Consider the following 14,346-nt stretch of genomic DNA (forward strand, 5'->3'; position numbering starts at 1 on the left):
CCCAGGCTGGTGGTTTAGACCCTGGGAGCTGTGGTTGGTTGGTATTGTTGCTCTCCTCATGGAGCCACAAACCCTTTCAGCTCCAATGGTCTTCACTCTAACTCCTCCATTGGGAACCCCATGATCAGTTCAATGGCTAGTTGTGAGCATCTGCCTCTGAATATATCAGACTCTTGAAGACCTCTGAGGAGACATCTATATCAGGCTCTTATCAGCATGCACTTCCTGACTTCCACATCAGCATCTACCTTTGGTGACTGCACGTGGGATGGATACTCGGGTGGTTTGGATACTAGGTTTCTGTCCCTCACTTTGTCTCCATATTTGCTCCCTTGAGTATTTTGTTGCTCCTTCTAAGAAGGACCTCCTTCTTCATGAGCTTCATGTGGCCTGTGAGTTGAATCTTGGGCATTTCAAGGTTCTGGGCTAATATCCAATAATCAGTGAGTAAATACTATGTGTGTTCTTTTGTGATTGGCTTACCTCACTCAGGATGATAATTTCTAGTTTCATCCATTTACCTAGGAAACTCTCAAATTCATATAACAAGGACATATGTTCAGCTATGTTCATAGCAGCCTTATTTATAATAGCCAGGAGCTGGAAAGAACCCAGATGTCCTTCAACAGAGCAATGGATACAAAAAATGTGGTATATTTACACAATGGAGTATTACTCAGCTATTAAAAACAATGAATTCACATAGCATGTCTTAAGTGGCATTTCTTGTTCAAGGTCAAGAGAAGGCCAGTTTGCTGGCACTTGGCTGTCTTTGTCTCCTTATCCACTCGTAGCCAAGCCAATTTTCAACTCCTAGCTGCAAAGGAGCCTAATGTGGTGAGTCTGCCTGCAGCTGTAAGGGAATCTCCCCTGCTTCTGGTTATCTAAACTTCCCCCTTCCCTCCCATTCTCTTCTCACGGTGCTATAGTTGGCTCTATAGCTGACTTACATTCCCCGTCTTGTTTACCTTTGCTTTGGCCTCTGCAGCTGGCCTAGAACCTTACTCTTCATATTACTACTGTCAGAGCCTGAAACCACACACCTGGACCTTTGTCCTGTTCTTCCCTTCACTAGGTGAACAATTATAGGCTCTCTTTCATAGTCAAGTAAACTCAGAATAATTGTCTCAACATTCTCTCTCAGTCTCTCTGTCTGTCTCTGTCTCTGTGTCTGTCTGTCTCTGTGTGTGTGTGTCTGTCTGTGTGTGTGTCTGTGTATGTGTGTGTTAGAAGTTTGAAAGTATGAGTAGGTGTACATCTTCCTGTGTGATGTGATTTTAGAGAGGTCAACTTAGATACTGTTCCTCAGGAAGCATCTACCTTTTCTTTTGAGACAGAGTCTCTTACTTCGACCTGTCAACCCTGATTAGCCTAGGCTGGTCAGCCAGCAATCCCTATGAAGCTTCCTTCTCTGCTTCCCCAGCGCTAGGATTACAAGCCTGTACCACACCTAGAATTTAACATGTATGTTGGGGATCAAACCGAGGTCATCATGCTTCCATGGTGAATACTTTACCAACTGAGCCATCTCCTCAGCCCCCAAAGTAAGGTTTTGATAGGTACATGTTAGCTACACACTTAACCTGGCACACAATTATTCTAATCTCTGTAGTTCAGAGAACACTCAGTGACTTTTTTGAGCAGTTATTCATCACAGACAGTTGACTCACTGATTCCTGCCCTTATACAGAGCCTTGGTGTGTCCATTCCTATAGGTTCACCATTTCTTGCTTGCTTTATTGTCCACTGTCACACTGTCATTGGAAGCCAGGTACTACTCAGTTAAGATTCATTGTCATCTAAGCTGCATGAACATTCAGAAGCATCTTCATCCATCCTTCTTGTTCTTTGGTTGTCAACTGGCTTCCCAGCTTTTACTTGCAGACAGGAACTGCTTACTTTGCTCTGATTAGGTAGAAAGAGACATGTAGAAAATTCTGGAATGTTTTACATTCCCCTGCTGGAAAACTGGAAGAAAACAACAATGCCTGTGAGAAGAAAAGTGTAGTTACTGAGGTGCAGTGTTATCTTCCTTTCCTGTAGTAAGAAATCTTATTTTGAATACATTGTTCTTCTTCCTTAAACCTTGCTTGTGTAGATTTTAATGTTAATATCATCTGGATGATGGATAAAAGCTTCATTCCTTATTGACACCTTGCTAAGATGTATGTAAAGTTTTAGTATTACCCGTCTATAGCTACATATAGTCATTAAGCTATGGCATCTTCTACAGTCAATCAAGGACTTTTATCTCATTTGAAAGCTCCTGGAATAAAGTATTCAGAGATGTCAGAGGAGATACAGTATCTAGCACCTTTGCACACACGATGTTCAATGATTTTCGTTAATCGATAAAATTTCGGTTTCCCAGGTTGAATTTTGGTACTGGTAAAAAGCCTTCCAAAGTCCCCTGCACTTTCAAAGGCTAGGGGACAGTAAGTAAATGCACATTACAAGACGTAGGTACTCCTTATTCATAATGAGATAGTTGGGCTGGTTGGCTCTAGGCCCACTTTACTAAGAGATAGAATATTCCTTGAAGAAGAACAAGTTCATATGGCTAGTAGCTCAAGAGCTATTTATTTATCCCTCTCCATCCACTCTCAAGAAAGACAGTAGCAAAAATGACAACAACAACAACAACACACCCATCAGGGAGAGTGTAAATGCTAAATGCTTCACTGGGTCATCACAGCCTCCCATTGCACACTTTCCCTCATCTGTCCCAAAGTAACCTATGTCATCCTCACTCATGCACACATCCATTGCCATAGATAGAACACACTTGCTAGGTAACCTGTGTCCCCCTCATTCTCACACACATTCATTTACATGGATGACACACATTTTCAGGACCCTTCACTAGGTGGTGAATACAAGGATGATCTAGACATAATACTTCCTTCAAGAGGTTTTTACAACAGAGTAGAGGAAGCCAAGACAACATGTAGCTATTTGCCATTCATTGGAGTAAGCACTGTGATGGGCAGGAGGTTAGAAATGAGCCAGTGGAGGATTCTGGGAGAGGCAGTAGAACACATGGTTGCCTGTGAGGTAGGCTTCTGGAAGGTATATCTAGAGGTGATGGCATTGTAGCTAAGAGCATAGGAACTCAGGGATGCAGCCTCACTTAAAAGGGGTAGAAGATGAAAGGCAGGGCTAGAACAGAAAACAGTGCTTCCAAAAGTGGGAGTGAAGGGAAAAAGAGCAGAGGTTAGAAAGATTACCTAACAAGAAACTTGTAAGCATGTTGAGAATCAAAGATCTTGTCCTGAGGACTGTGGGAGCCTCTGGGGAAATTAAATTCTGAGAGTACTAGGGATCTCATATCACACTGGCTAAATGATACATCCTTGTGGTAGGCAAGCATGCAAATGGAAAGCTGTTATGAGGCACTGGCCTTAAAGAAACAATTTCTAGAAGAAAGCAGGAACAGAACATGCAGTCATGTCTCAGCAGTGATGGTGCAGTATATAGCAAAGAAAGTTTGACACGGTGGCCAGAGATCGGTGCTAGAGGGTGATAGAGATGGCATGGGGGAGTGAAAATGGGCCCCAATGAATCACTAAATGAGTCCCCATGTTTTAAGTGCTATGCCATAGAAAGGCTGTGCACCTCCAACTCTCCATGAGCTTTTCTCGATTTTCAGTTAGGTCTGCTCAGAAGACCTGCTTATGGTGGGCCTTTCATGTATCTTTTGGTTATAGGGACAGGAGCCATCCTAATGAAGCCACTGTTGAACCTGTATGGAGTTTGAGCAACTAGCATCTTTGTTGGAATCCTTGTTAAAGCTTTCTGAAGGCTTTCTCTTGTTGCCTATTAAGGAGTGTTAGTTACTGTATCCTCCCAGGATTTTCTTTGTGCAGTAGAAAAACAGTGTAACTAGGCAGGGATGAGAGTGAGCAGAGTGGATTGCAGGGGTGGGCTCTGAGAAGAGGTCCATTTTCGATTTACATTAAAGGAGCCAGATTGCATAGTTGTTTTATGGGACATAACATGATCACCCAGGCTGCAAGAAATCGGCCACAGTTTAAGAGATATGTTACCAGCAAGACAAATAAAAACAGTCTGAAGTATCAGACCAAACTCAAGTGTTCACCTCTGGTTCACACCCTCCTCTCCTCCCAGACTAATCAAAAGAAGCCCCTTCCGCTCACAATAGCTCTGTGTACATTTCCCCCAGATCTGGTATTCATATGAACAATGTGGTTTATTTATATTTCAGCACCAAATTGGAAAGATGACATCATTCATTTACAGTCCCCATCCCGTGACATGCCTACTCTCCGACACCTCATTTTGGCAGACACATTTAGGGCCGCATAGAGCATCTTGTTTAGCTTGTGCATTCTTTTATGGGACACAGTTCAAAGGTAGGGGCTTGAGCATTGTTGCTGGTAAGAAAATGACCTCATAAAGTCACAGGGGCTCCCCTGAAGGATAAGGGCATTACAGTGTTTACAATAGCAGTGTTATTATTTGCTCCTTTAGCCTTCATCACTCCTCTGTGCCCTTGTCCCTTCCTCTGCCACTGTCACCGGTCTCATAGCTCACTTCAGTTCCCCCAATTCCAATTCTATTTGGAAAAAATCGTTCCAGATTTATTAATCCATGAGTTCAAAAGTACAGTCCCCTGTGGCAATACTGGGATTTTAGGTGTAGACACTGAGCTTCAGCATCTCGTGTCTGATGGCAGGAGGACTAAGGAGGGTCTTATCCTCAGGGCTCTGCTGCCCTGCTCTTTCTCAAAGGCCTGACCCGTGCATCGGGTCTTCCGATGCATTAAATGGACACGAAGGATGGAAATGCTAGCAGCTGCCAAAGTCTGCCTGAGCTTTGTTTTTTTAATTTAGTTTTTAAGTGGGTCTTTTAAATATTTTTATTATTTTATCATATACGTGCATTTTTATGCTCACTTTGGGACCTTTCGAATATTGTACACACTTGAAAAGATGGAATGAATAAATCACGAGGCATCCTTTGGCAGGTAGAGCTGGAACATGAGGTGTTTCCAAAACTTAACAGACCCTGAGTACTTATGGGATAGCTGTTTCTACCTGTTCAGCTGTTTGCCATCTTTACTAGCAGCCAAACAAGAAAGGGGACTTAGAGATTGAAAGTTAGAAGACCCAGAAATGTCCATGCCGTTTGTCAAGAAATGGCTCTTGGGGCTAAAGTCCATGTCTTCCTTTATTGCTGCCAAATTGTAATAGTGATTATTCCTCCTAGGAAATCTTGGAAATCACAGTTGTACATGAAGAAATATTGTGAGCATGCACTATATTAGATCTATAATGCTCTTTATTATTAAATAATTATTATTTTGAACAATAAAATTCTGACTGATTGGAAGTTCCAATGGCCTCCAACTTCAGGCTCTGAGAGTGCTGATGGGTCAGTGTCATGCTGAATCACCAGGTGGACCGCTATGGCAACCTACACTATGTCCTCAACTCTTGGTGACCTTTTCTACTGAAGAAAGAGATGCAGCCCCCATCTAGCATAGCAGCACCCTTTGCCTTTCCAGTCACTGCAGCAGCAGCTTGCTTTCTGCTTCTGTGGCCCGAGCTCCAAGGGTGGACATAAGGAAGGCTTCTGAAGGAGGAGTAGTTCTATGGTAGAAAATATGATTAGTATCTACAAGGCCCTGGGTTCAAGTCCCAGCAGTGCCTAATGGATGGATGGATGGATGGATGGATGGATGGATACATACATACATACATACATACATACATGCATCATACATACATACATACATACATACATACATACATGGATGGATGGATAGATGGATACATAGATACATGGATACATGGATGGATGGGTGGGTGGATGGATGGGTGGATAGATGGATGGATGGATACATGGGTGGGTGGGTGGATGAATGGATGGATGGATGGGAGAGACAGACAGATAGACAAAAGTAGGCTCCTAGAGAAAGTGTTGTGCATTAGTGGGGCTCAGGAATTAGGATGAAAAGAAAGGAGCCAAGGAGAGGAACTGCAGGCAAAGGACCCAGCATACACAAAGAAGAACATTCTTATAGGAAAAAAGGGAACAGCAGTAATGGTAGTAAAGGCATTTGACTGACACTTGCTCCTCAGCTATCCCAGGAAGGATAACACCCATTTTAGAGGTAAGGATATTGAGGATTAGGACAGTTAATCATCTTAGGTTAATACAACCTTCAAAGTGAGGTGGAGCAACTCTTGAATCTAGGCGGTCCTATCCTTAAACTCACATTTCTGACTCTCCGGACTAGCTAACTTCTGTTCTTTTCAGCCGGCCTTAGGCATTGTTTATGTTGTTGTGGCCTTGTTCAGCAAGTTCATCCTTGCTCTGTTTCTTGCCCCATGGCCCTTAGTATTTAACTATGACTCCAAGACTCCTCTATGATGAGTACCACATGCTTAGAGCGGTCAGCTTGTTTTCCACCGACATTGCACAATTCTCTCAAAGAACAATGGCAGCTAGAATATCTGTAGACACTCTTTCCTGAGAAGTCGCCATTGTAGCAGTGAACCGTCTTCACCAGTGCCCCTGTATTTGGCAGTTTTGGTATGTATTTCCCTGCCTTGTCCTGTGAGAGCATTGTTTGTCATTCTGTCTCTCCACACATCCCTCTCCCAGCATCCCGTCCAGGGCCTCCTGGGGGCCTTCTCTAGAATGTAGGATGTGACTGTGGGCACCTTGTGATTGTAAGTCCACTCTGGATCTCTTTGACTATACTTTACCATGTGTTCGCCTCCCTCTTAAAAAGTGCATTGACATATACAGGTGTTACCTAGCTAGCTCCAAGAGTATGATTAACACTTCCTTTACCAAAGCTAATGGCATAGCTCCTTTATTACGTTTCAATGTGCCTAAAAATGAGAGCTTCTGGACTGATGTAACTGGAACACTCCTTGTAGGTGTTGTCGTCTTTGTACCCTGTGTCTATTGGGCTTGTTGTCTAGCTCCTGATGGAGTCTTCCCTGGTTTTCCTTCTGCACAGACTCAGAACAGAATGAAGCTGATGGCAGACAACTATGATGAAGACCACCACCATTACCACCACCACCATCATCACCACCACCACCGGTCTCCTGGGAGGTCACAACATTCCAATCACAGGCCCTCTCCGGACCAGGTCAGTTTCACTGCTGCTTACCTCTAGGACCCCTCTTGTGCTTTGGATATTTTAAGATAAAATAAATAATCCTCAAGAAATAATAAACAGCATAAAGTGATACGTTCTTTGAACTGAAACTAATAGCTTTGGTATTTATTTCCATCACTCAAGGAATCTAAATGTTTTCCTTTCTCCTTCCTCTTTAAGGTTTTGTCTTTTCTTGTTTATATTATGCATTTTCTTTTCTCCCCTCCTTTCTTCTTTCCTAGTTATGCAGTCTATTGCTGGCTCATATCTAATGGCTAGGTACCTTGGAATGTGTCTTTTCAAGGTTTAAAAGAAAGCACTCAATTCCCAAGAGCTCGGCAACCAGAGAAACCTTGAGTTTGCTGAGCTCTCTCTTGCAGAAGCTCTCAGTGATGCAAGTTAGGGATGAGGTAGAATGCCAAAAGGAGACTCTATTTTGCTGCCCTTTTTGTCAGCGACGTTAAGGTATCCAGTTTATTTGGTTTGGAGTCTACCTTCTTCCTTGACTTAGTAAAGCAAATGAAAAGATGAAATGACAAAACCAAAAAAGAAAAAGAAAAAAAACACCTGCCATTTTCAACTGGGTCCACACTCATCCACAATGCAAAAAACTATACTATCTAGTAATAAAACTCCTGAAGGTGATTCATATGCAAATTATGAACTTATGAACAAATTAATCAGAACAATATAGTCAGTATTAGTAGGGTTTTTTCTTCTTTTACTGTACCTTTGTAATATAGGATCATCATAGGGTTTGTACAATAAATTCCATGAGATAGGTGGCATTAGGAAAAGACACAGAATCATCTGTGGAAGCCAGAGTACCTCAGACACCAGCAAGAAGCAATGTGGTATTAACTGCATGCAGAGAGCACAGCAGTGTTTGCTGGGGAGGGTTTTGCTTGTTTTCAGAGGCCTCTCTTCTCTCCCTTCACATCCTGGTCATCCCAAAGAAGCTAGTTAAGATCTAATCCTTAGAATGTTTTCCCAGAAATAAAACTCCAGAGGAAGCCAGTTATATAGAGCACAAACCATGGAAATTCATGACCATTGTACCCTGAAGAACTTACCCTCAGACACCCCAGCACTACAGAAGGTTTCCTCATGGGGTTGTGGATTTCAAAGCCATGTGAAGAAAGGCCTCAATACATGGACTGGAGCCCTCTGAAACAGTTCTAGAGTTTGGTGGCCTGGAAAGTAGAAAGATTAATTGTATGTCTTTACCTTACACATCCTTGATTTTGTTTGGTTTTATGTATCAGTTTTTGTCCCTACCACCATATGCCCACCCCTGCTCATCCCTGCATATTCTGAGATCACTCCCCTTGGTTGCTGCCCTTTGGCACATTGCCCTTTGTTCTTTGTTATTCTCCCATGAATAGTCAGTGTGAGGCTTCATTGGTATGAGGCCTGAAGACCTTACTTTGGCTGTCCTCCTGTGCCATGAATGCCAGAAGGCCACCCTGAACCTCTCCCTTCCCCAGAAATAGTAATAGAGATCATGGAAGGACACCAGGAAGAACTGGAGTGAGTCACCCATGGACTTGTTAATATAGCAGAGACATGTGTCCTAAGATGCCCTGCTGAAAATGGTGGCCAAATCTAATCTGTCTGCTTTGTGAATAGTACTTCCCAAATTCTGACTTTCTGACATTTCTCCATGTACTGGCAATGAAGTGTCTTGCCTGCTCAGTTGGTCCTTCCTGTATCTACATCAGTAAAGGTTTCCACAGGGCAGCGATGATCCGGCAATATTGGGGCTCCAAAATTAGTTAACATTTACAGAAAAGTCTTTGCCTGAGACATGTCCTAGGGACCTTGGACACATCTTTGTCACTACTGCAGTCAGTGAATGCTCTGAACAACACTTGGGTACAAGGATGGAACCTGAATCCTTCTTCAGGGAAAAAAATCCCATGCTCCAGAAGGAAGGCTACCTGGCTAGATTCTGGTTATTAGTAGTTTGCTCCATCAGCTAATCCTTGGAGCAAATGTCACATGACAGCCCTATGCAGAGCCTGGAGAGGGCCATGCAAGCAAGATAAAACTCTGTCCTCATGGCACTTGCTTTTCAGTCCTAGAATAACAATCTAGGTCCCTTAGTATCTACTTATTGTTTTTTCTTGTTCATGCCAATCATAACAGGATAGATTAAAGGTTGAAGTTAATTATGGCCATGGCTTCTGAACTTGAAGTTTAGGGTAGAAGCAAAATGTCCTTACTCAGGAGACAACTTTTACAGTTTTAAGTTGGAATCAGCAAGGCTGCCAGAATTCACTCTTTCATTGGGCAAAGGAGAGTTAAGCTTGAAGCGCTGGTGTGATATTTGGTTGGCACCAGAGATGGAATTGGTAGACCTCCTGAGTGAGGTTCTCTGTTAGACCATGGCCTCCAGGTTTAGGAAATGGTGTCCTCCTCTGCACTTGTATTAACAACCTAATATCCACAGGGGCATCGCTAAGGAATTCAGTCACAGAATGTAGCAGTTGTGAAAACCTACAAAGTCTCTCCAAATTACAACCCCTAGGCATGACTCTCTAGGTCACGAACAGTGATGCCCCAGAGGCTAGAGCTACTTCCTAACAGAAAGTGAGAGCTCTACATCAGAATGTGTCATCTGGCAGTCTATACAAGGAGCTAATTGGAGGGAGATTCCAGTTAATGTCCACTGTGCTAAGTCAACTGAGCTGACTTAAAGGGAAAGGATGTCTTCCTGTTAGTCTTCCAGCCCTGGTCTTCCAATATCCATCAGGGTCAACCAGCTGGGTCTTCTGGATACGTGGGCCACAAACCCTTGTCCTTATTTCTTGAGGTGTAGAACAAGATCGGAACACATGAAAGTGAGGAACTGAAAAAATCAGTCACTTTGCTGCATTTCCAGAAAAACTCATTATTTTTCCTCAGGAAACACTTTGCCAGGCACTTGCAGAATTATATTCTTTTTCCATTTCTCTCCTGTCCCTTTACCCTTTACTGTGAATTTTTGATTTCTCTTTGAAAGAAATTGAATTTAAGCATTATAAGTCTAAACTCACGTTTCAAGTAACTTCTAGAACATTAGTCCCATGAGGGAAGAGCCTTGGACAAAGATTCAGTGGGCCAAGAATTTTGGGAAAGTACTGCACATTTTAACTCTGTCTTCTAGCATTCTGGTGCCATTAGCAGATCAAGGGATCTAATATGGCATATTAGAAAAAAAGCTCTAAAATTTTATTTAATCCAGCATTTCCCAGACTTATTTGATCATAGTTTTAAATAGTTTTGTAACATCTGTGCTTTGAGAGAAATAGTATTCTCAGGCTATCAGGTGAAAAAAAAAAAAAGAAACTACCTGGTTTAAAACAAGACTGATCCTATTTTGAGCAATACTTTCATGAGAAGGAAGAGATTTTAGGCACTATCCCTAGCGATTAACATAGTGGAAAGTGGAAGTACCCCTTCTATTCATTTCCTGGAGAGTGGGTAGTCTCAATAAGAACTATGGGAGCCATTTACGGTGAGGCCCCAGAAATTAAGAACTGTCTTAAATACATCATCCTTCAGTGATCACAAAGGTGATGAAGGAGGGTAGGAAGACTTGAAGAAACAATCAGAGAAGCCTTGGCAGAGTTTGAGTCAAATCATCTAACCCCTACCTGAAGGCAGAACAGTTAAGACCTAGAGGCCAGTAACCCCAAGATGACTCTAGTCATCGAAAATGTCCTAGTAGAAAAGAATATCCCAACAATATAGTAATAATATAGGAAACTCCCTTAAGCCAAGAAGTAGCCACAAAGTACACAACAAATATTTCCCATGATATAATAAAGACCAAAGTAAACGTACATGCTGGAGACACACTAGTGATTTAACTTTTATTGACATTACCAAGATTGATTTTGCAAAACCAAGTGGTAACATAATTTCTCCTAAATGCCCCGGGCACCCATAGTCATCAGTAGTGTCTGTTATTTAATTCAGATAGTGTCCTCCTCTGCCTGAAAGCATGTCAGTAATACCAGGTCTTTCTGCGTTGAGGGCAGGGCATCTTATAACTTTTACTGTCCCAGTAAAAGGCATATTTTAGTAAACCCTTTTCATTGCCTCTCAAATTTGTACTAACTACATCATTGAGAAAGTTGCATAGCACAGTGGCATGCAGGATAGTCAGTTGAGGTCAGCCTGCCCTTTGTGTCCCTAGGAATCCCTACATTTCTACTGAGTGAGATATTGCATCTTTACAGGCCCAAATGTCACTGCTTGCTCATTCTAATGCCTGTACCTAGAAAAGCACCTGACACTGACTATAGTGTGGAAGTGGGATGTAGAACCTGAGCATTTTAGAGCTGGAGTAGGCAATGCTTTTTGAAGACCAGCAAAAGAATCTTCTGTCTTCTGCCCCCATTCACTGAATGAAAATGCCCACGCACAGGCACAGGAAATGGAGGCTAAGTGCATTTTGTTACCTAAATGATTTCCAGATCTTGAAAAATCAAATTTATATACAGAAATCCTATTTCTCTAGGAGGGATATAGATCCCACAAATATGGAGACATAATACTTATTAGAATTGTAGAAAAATAGGTGATTGAATTCTATGGTAATATTCTTTTTGCTTCTTACAAAACATACATATATCTGTCTGACCCCTGGGTGCACATTCAATAAATGTTTCCTGAATGATCTGTTCACATAGTATATATGAAAAAGAATGGCAGTTGAAAGTGTCCCTGTTATGCAGGTTAAGAAGTGGTATTTGGAGAGATCATTCATGATCTAAAGACACATAACTGGACTTGAGAAACATCTCAGTGATTAAGAGTTCTTGCTGCTCCTCTAGAGGGCCTGAGTTCAATGCCCAGAATTGAACTGAGTGGCTTAGAATAACCTATAACTCCAGCTCTAGGGATCCTATACCCCCTCTGGCCTCCATGGGTACCTGCTCTCATATGCACATACCTTGCCCCCTACAGACATACATACACACACAGATACACATAAATAAAAATAAATTATTATAAAATCATTAAAAAATTAACACATGAAATTTGAAATCTTCCAGCCCAAGCCAAGTGTCCATGCCTCTAAGTGCTTTGGCTGCAAACCCTTTGCCTCTCCATTTAGAATTTTCTGTGCAATCGTGTGTTTGAGTGGCCAAATCAGCCCCACTGTTTCTAGAATGCAAATGTATTTTTCCTTCCCTGACGAACTATATGGTACATTTTATCTAATAGTCTGATCTTTTCCCCCAAAGCTGAATTAAAATATCTCATCGATTTCTTTCCCATTTGCCCCAGCTTTTGCTGCTTGCTGTTTAATCTTCTGTTGTGTGTCTTTATTTCCTCATTCCACTCCCACACAATTTTCCCTGACCCCCCCTTTATGCTTCTATATTCTGTCACTTTGTTGATGAAAATAAGACTTCTTGCAAACTCGGCTATTGCCGTGGGATCACCAGAGAGTGATTCTCAAGTAGAAGCAGAACTGACCCAGAATGGGAATGTTCTGTGGACTGTGGAACACTCTTAGTAGATGACTACCAGGACCCCATTCTATTGCACACTCACCTTTGAACCATGGCACACATGAAAGCCTAAACAAAGCAAAGTTTTCAAAGCAAAGTTTTCAAAGCAAAGTAGAGATCTTTTCCCTCAGTCCAGGCTTATCTTCCATTCAACCAGGATATTGGGATATATTCAGTTAGCAGCTAGCCCTGGCACATGCTGGCCTTTTCATTTTGAATTTTGATTTTAGAGGGCTTGCTCTGCAAATCTATCCCCAGAATATTGATTGCACAAATATTTGGCCCACTTCTCTTGGCAAGTCTCCAGACTCTGTCTTTAGCTACAATGATCATTGGTCCTCTCTCTGCTGCCATTAGTTGCTGTGAATGCTCCCAGCATGCCCTGCCTCTGAGCTGTGATGCTTTAACACAGAGCTTGATACTCTGGGGATTGGACCTATGACCTACTTCAAGGACTGCAGCACTTATTGCCTTAGTTTTGAGGCTTCAAGATCCCAAATGTGGCCTTATTTCTATCTTTCCATACGCCAAAGATCTCTAAGTTTGCTTAACTTTGGAAATCAGAGGGGAGGTATTGCCTTCTTACCCTCCTGTCTCGCATACAGCTCGTACCTGAGCCTTGATTATCTGCTTTAGGTAGAGTACTCAGGCTCCTCAAAGTATTTTCATGGAAGGGAACCTTAAAGCCAACTAGACAAATAGTTCCTCTCCGAGATCATGGCCACAGGAAGATGACCTATCCAGGGCCCAAAGGCTTTCTATCTGGCAAACCCCACAAGCATTCCTTTGACATTAGCAGTCAGTGTGAATTTGATAGAGTCACATCCCCAAAGACGATCAGCACTTCCAGTCTGCCTTCTGGTCCCTATGACTTCTGACAAAGGCACTGGAGAACTGCAGACCCCTCTGCCCTCTGTGAAATGTGAGATGGAACCTGTGATTGGTGTCCACGTGCTTTCAATAGTAGAGTAGCCAGAGCACAGCCCTTGGAGTTCTGACAGAGTTCAGCATGCTCTGTGGCCCCCAGAAGATGAATTCTATACATAAAGTTGTTATTCTTAGCTTTTGCTTAGGAAAGGAAAAAAAGAATTTATGTTTTGAGGTTAAATGGGTGTGGGGCAAATGTATACACAGAGTCCTGTGTGTATATATGTATGTAACGCTATGTGTCAGGATGAACTGAGTACGTCTCCACATATGGAAGAATCTCACACAATTATGTTTAGCTAGAGATTTCTCTCCTGTAGATGTGTGTGTATAAATATATTTTCATGTTTACTACCTGGAAGAAAAATTTAACCACTGTGTATCAGATTTACAAAAATGTAGTTAGAAAACAGCAAGGGTAGGGGAGAGAGAAAGAGGGAGGGAGAAAGAGAGGAGAAAAAGAAGGAGAGGAAAGGGCAAGGGAGGGGAGAGGAGGAGAAGAGAGGTGAAATTTTAGTCTCACTCTAATAACTTCTAGTTCTCCATGCATCTTAGCTCACATGTCTAAAGTTTGCCTGATAGCTTTCCTTTTGTTTGTTTGTTTGTTGCATGTGTTGCAAATTTGATTTCATGGCCACTTTCTAAAAGAAGTCATGACCTTTGGCTTCAAAGCCAACAGCCCATGAAGAGCTCTCTTCTGGGTACTGCTCTTTATTGGATGAGATAGGGGTTAAGAAATTTCTACCACTGCCACCTCTGGGTCAGATCTCTCAG

The 14,346-nt window shown here is 42.2% G+C and overlaps 1 protein-coding gene across 4 annotated transcripts in view; it reads left to right on the forward strand.

The window, feature by feature from the left end:
• Window positions 1-14,346, forward strand: part of Erc2 (ELKS/RAB6-interacting/CAST family member 2) — an 822,395-nt gene that overhangs the window by 643,444 nt on the left and 164,605 nt on the right. For 3 of the 4 annotated variants that reach the window (XM_028754073.1, XM_028754072.1, XM_028754074.1), the window contains one exon: window positions 6,995-7,129. In XM_028754073.1, the coding sequence (XP_028609906.1) occupies window positions 6,995-7,129 (135 nt within the window). Of the gene's footprint in view, window positions 1-6,994; window positions 7,130-14,346 lie in introns of those variants that run through there. The other variant, XR_003709569.1, reaches the window with a different exon arrangement.

This window comes from Grammomys surdaster, unplaced genomic scaffold (assembly GCF_004785775.1).
Source record: "Grammomys surdaster isolate TR1022 unplaced genomic scaffold, NIH_TR_1.0 125979, whole genome shotgun sequence".
NCBI classification, from domain to species: Eukaryota; Metazoa; Chordata; class Mammalia; order Rodentia; family Muridae; genus Grammomys; species Grammomys surdaster.